General features: G+C 45.2%; 1 protein-coding gene across 1 annotated transcript; it reads right to left on the bottom strand.

Annotated features, from left to right (window-relative positions):
- Positions 1-274: 274 nt before the first annotated feature.
- LOC306652423 (uncharacterized protein) lies at positions 275-2834 on the bottom strand (the record flags this gene model as incomplete). Its single annotated transcript, XM_079125326.1, has 3 exons — positions 275-1294; positions 2373-2473; positions 2768-2834. 3 exons carry the CDS (start codon positions 2832-2834, stop codon positions 275-277), a joined length of 1188 nt encoding a protein of 395 aa, XP_078981452.1.
- Between the last annotated feature and the right edge of the window lie 1275 nt (positions 2835-4109).

Raw genomic sequence — 4109 nt, 5'->3', positions numbered from 1 at the left:
TCTCCACAATGGAAACAAACCCCTTTTGTGACCTGAGGTACATTCCGTTTTCCTCCTTTTTCACCCAGGAAGCTAACTCCTCTTAGGGCTAAGACCAGCGCTTCAGTTTTTTTCTTTTCTCTACGCTCTTTTTCCTTCTTTTCCTCTACATCTCAATTATAAAAAACGGAAGTTGCAAGTCGGAGGATATCATCTAAGGATTGATCAGGGCCATATGCCAATTTCTGTAATTTCCTCCGAATGTCTGGGGCCGACTGAATGATAAATTTGTCCTTTAAAAGCCCTCTATGGATTCAGGATCCACGATGGTGTGTTTTCTCATTGCCTCCCTGAGTTTCTCCATAAAAATAGCCAGGCTTTCCTGGGGACCTTGTATAATTTCAGAAACCTTGAAATAGTTAATAGGCTTCTGTTTGATTCTCCTAAGGGCCTCAAGGACTAACATTTGGAAGTGTCTTATCTTCCAAGCATCCTGTTCATCATTTGGATCCCAGTCGGGATCATTTCTTGGAACTGCCTGTGCTCCCAATGGATAGTTGGGTTTAGATCTAGTTTGGGCTCCTGGGGCATGAGCAAGGTGTAGGTTATCCCCAAATTGTTCAGCTGCTTTTAGGGTGGCTTCCTTCTCATTGGAGGTTAAAGTCTGGTTAAATAACAGGATAATATCTTTCCAGGTGAGGTCAAACACCTGGCATAGGTTTTGAAATACCTCAATATATTTATCTGGATCTTCTGAAAATTTCCCTAGGTCTGTTTTTATCTGTCTTAGGTCTTGGAGGGAGAAAGGGTTGTATACTTTAATTGGTCCAAATTCTCCTCCTGGCATCTCCTGGAGAGGTAGTATATTTGATTTGTCCACTGGGGCAGATGGAGAAGGACCAGGGTATGGAGGAGAGGAGGCCTGCTGATGGACATTAGCAGAAAATTCCTTTCCCTCAGTAGGTGACTCTTTAAGGTTTTCTTCCTTTACGGTGGTGGTTATGGCTGAGTCTATTTTACATTGTTGGCATAATTTGGGGTCTTCCCTTAGAATAAAGAAGATCTGAACATAAGGTACCTCACGCCATTTTCCTTCCCTTTTGCAAAATCTATCAAGCTGTAAAATGGTCTTAAAATTTATACTTCCCTCTGGCGGCCAAGACTCTCCATCAGAGAGTTTGTATTGAGGCCAGGCCTGGAGGCAGAAGAAAATGAGATGCTTTTTCTTGAGTGTCTGTGGGTCAAATTTGTCCCAGTTTTTCAGTATGCAGGCTAGTGGTGAACCTGGCAATACTGTTGAGAGTGAAGCTCCCATCTAAGTGGAAGAAAAGAAAAATAGACCTGAGGTGCCCGAACTGGAGACCATATTTAGGGATGTCTTCCTAAGTTTGAGCTTCAATACGGTCCAGAAAACCCATCTCTCGCTACTTGGCTTTGCCAAAGTGATTTCTGGCCTTCTTTTGCAAAGTGCTAGGGTTCTAGTTTGCCCTGTGCTAGAGACCCTTGGAGGATTCAGACTTAAGGGCATTACTGCTTTCCTCCCTGCCACTATAAATTTCTAATTAAGAGGGACCCACAACAAAAAAAGAATTACACATCATCTTGCCTATTTTGTAGACTTAAAGGAATCTCCAAAGGGTGAGGGGGACACCTATTGATTGTTACACATATAATACCCTGTTCTCTGAGGGATTCAAGGGAGGGGTTGAATTAAAATATACATCCTCCCTGCAGCTTAGAACTCACTGAGCACCTTTAAGCACAGGAAAACTTTAAACAAACTAGCAAAGGCTAAATATGCAAACAAAGATAACCTGAGGATTCTTCTACTAATTTTCTTAATCATACCATCTGAATGTTTAATGTCTGATCGGCGAGTGAAGGGGAAACATCCAGGAGGGAATGGATGTGTGTGGTGTGCTGCATGGCCCATACGGAGGCAAATGTAATTGGCTCTCTCCCTCAGTGCCATTTGTCTACCGATCGCCCTGGATACCCCTTAGGGTAGTCGAGAGGGGGAATCCGGAGAAGGAACCTTTGGGGTCCACCGGAGAGTAGCCTGGGCTGAGAGCCCCACAGTCGTTCCAACCCTTCCTCCGCCTCCACGCATCCTGGGCAGATCAGGACTAGGGACACTGTGTACTCACGGCAATTGCGCTCTGGGCCTGGACAGAAAAGTAGGAAACGGCTTCAGCAGAGCCCCAACATGCCTGCAGAGCAGGTGATTGGAAACTTGCCTGGGCTGGGAAACCTTTCACCCAAGTCTTAAGAATGGCAGCAGCACTAACTGCGTTTACGTCGGCGACGAGTGCCCATTTTGCCCTCTAGAAAGAAAGAGACAGAAAGATGCACCTCGGACAGATTGGGGTGCATGAAGAGAAAAGCTTACTTACCTCGGCGTAGATCTCGGTGGGACCTCCAAATCTGATACCGCTCTTTACTGGTGACGAGTTCTGCTTCCTCAGGTGTTGAAGTATAATGCCGGAGAAGCACACTAAGGCAAATGTAGAGTGGAAAATGCAGCTGTATTAAAGAAAAGTAAAAGCAGACTTCTCCCGGGTGGAAGAAGGGGACCCAAAGGTGGAATCCGTGGGACTAGCAAATCCGGTCCTTTTTATGGGTTTTATTTTCCCATTCTCTCCCCTTTATCTCTTTTCTTCCTGCCTATGGGATTAGGCCTGGTTTTGTAGGTGAGATGTGAAAAAGTGAAAAGTGGATGGCACAGGGGGAGGGCCAAAGTGATTCAGGCAGGTAAGGGCCCAGGGGGGATTAATCAGCATTTTCTTACCTGCAGTCTCTGACAAGGGCAAGTAAATTTGGTTATCAATGGATTCTGCAGGTCGTTGACATTCCATTGTCCCACAGCAGTCTACAACTTCCAGACGCAGATGGCTTTATGGCCTCCATTTCCTTGATCTGACCCGATTCCCTATTTCTACACTAACTGCCTGTAACCAGTTCTGGCTTCACCAATATCACTGGAGCTCCAGTGTCAAGAGGAATGGACTCTTGTTAATTTTCATGGACCTCCTCAAGAGATGCAGCCTAGGATTGGGTGAAGCATAACAACCACTCGAGGTGTAAGTTGCTCTCATGTTTACTGGGGATATGGGAATGAATGCCTTGTGCTTTGGAGTATGAGGAATGACACAAACCCCGCTTTCCAAGATCTCACACTGGAAGGGGGAAACCAGAGACATTAGGCATATGGCATGTGGGCAGGGGATAGAAACATATCAAGAAAGAAAGGGGCTTGGACGCTTTGCAAATGCTTGAGGTATGCTTTTACTTCTCAGTAATTCTATTAAAATGTGGGTTATTATGGAACCCCTTCTGTTGGACATTCAGGTTTTGCAGAAGGAGGGACTTCACAATTGAATATTTGCAGACCTTTTGGAGTTAATTTTCTAAGATTGCGGTGAACTGTTCATTCGGAGAGCCAGGAGTTAATGTTGCATATTCCAGGATCAGCTGATTTAGATTGTAGGTCATGCGGTAGGTGCTGTGATGTTCGTAAAGCCTTTGCTCATGATCCTTGTGCCAGAAAACTATAAGAATCGGTACACGGATATTCGGTTGTTCCTTGGGAGCAACAGAAAGAGACACAACATTTCAAGGGCATCGATGTACTTGTAATGACATTAGGGTCAGAGTTCATGGTTGCAAACACAGTGAATGGACAGTAACTACTTCCTGAATTAGTAGTGTATGATGAGGCTGTTATATGTTGAGGAATTTGTGGGTTGAACATGAACAATGATGAGTTTCATAGTGTCTCTTCTCTGAAGTTGTTTTTCAGGAAGACCCTCTCCAGCTTTTCTTGGCCCCCCCAAAGCCCTTACTCTCCCCTTTAGAAAATTGAGTTTGGAAGCCTGCACCATTGCACTTGCAGCAGGGCCTAGCTTCAAAGCTGGTGTTATGCGCTGTGAAACTGCTCATCATGCCTTCACCAGGCTTTTATATCATTCATGGGCTTGCAGGCTACTCCCTACCGGGGCTGGTTGGATGACCCCTGGCAATATCGCAACACACCCTTGTGACCAAGGGGCATTTGTCTGGTCAAAAAAATGAACCACTGTGAGAATGCAGATTGGCAAGACATTTCTGCATCTTGGGGTAGTTTGACGTAC

The sequence above is a fragment of the Sciurus vulgaris genome, assembly GCF_902686455.1.
Source record: "Sciurus vulgaris genome assembly, contig: HiC_scaffold_586_arrow_ctg1, whole genome shotgun sequence".
Taxonomy (NCBI): domain Eukaryota; kingdom Metazoa; phylum Chordata; class Mammalia; order Rodentia; family Sciuridae; genus Sciurus; species Sciurus vulgaris.
This window is presented reverse-complemented; position numbering and strand designations above follow the sequence as displayed.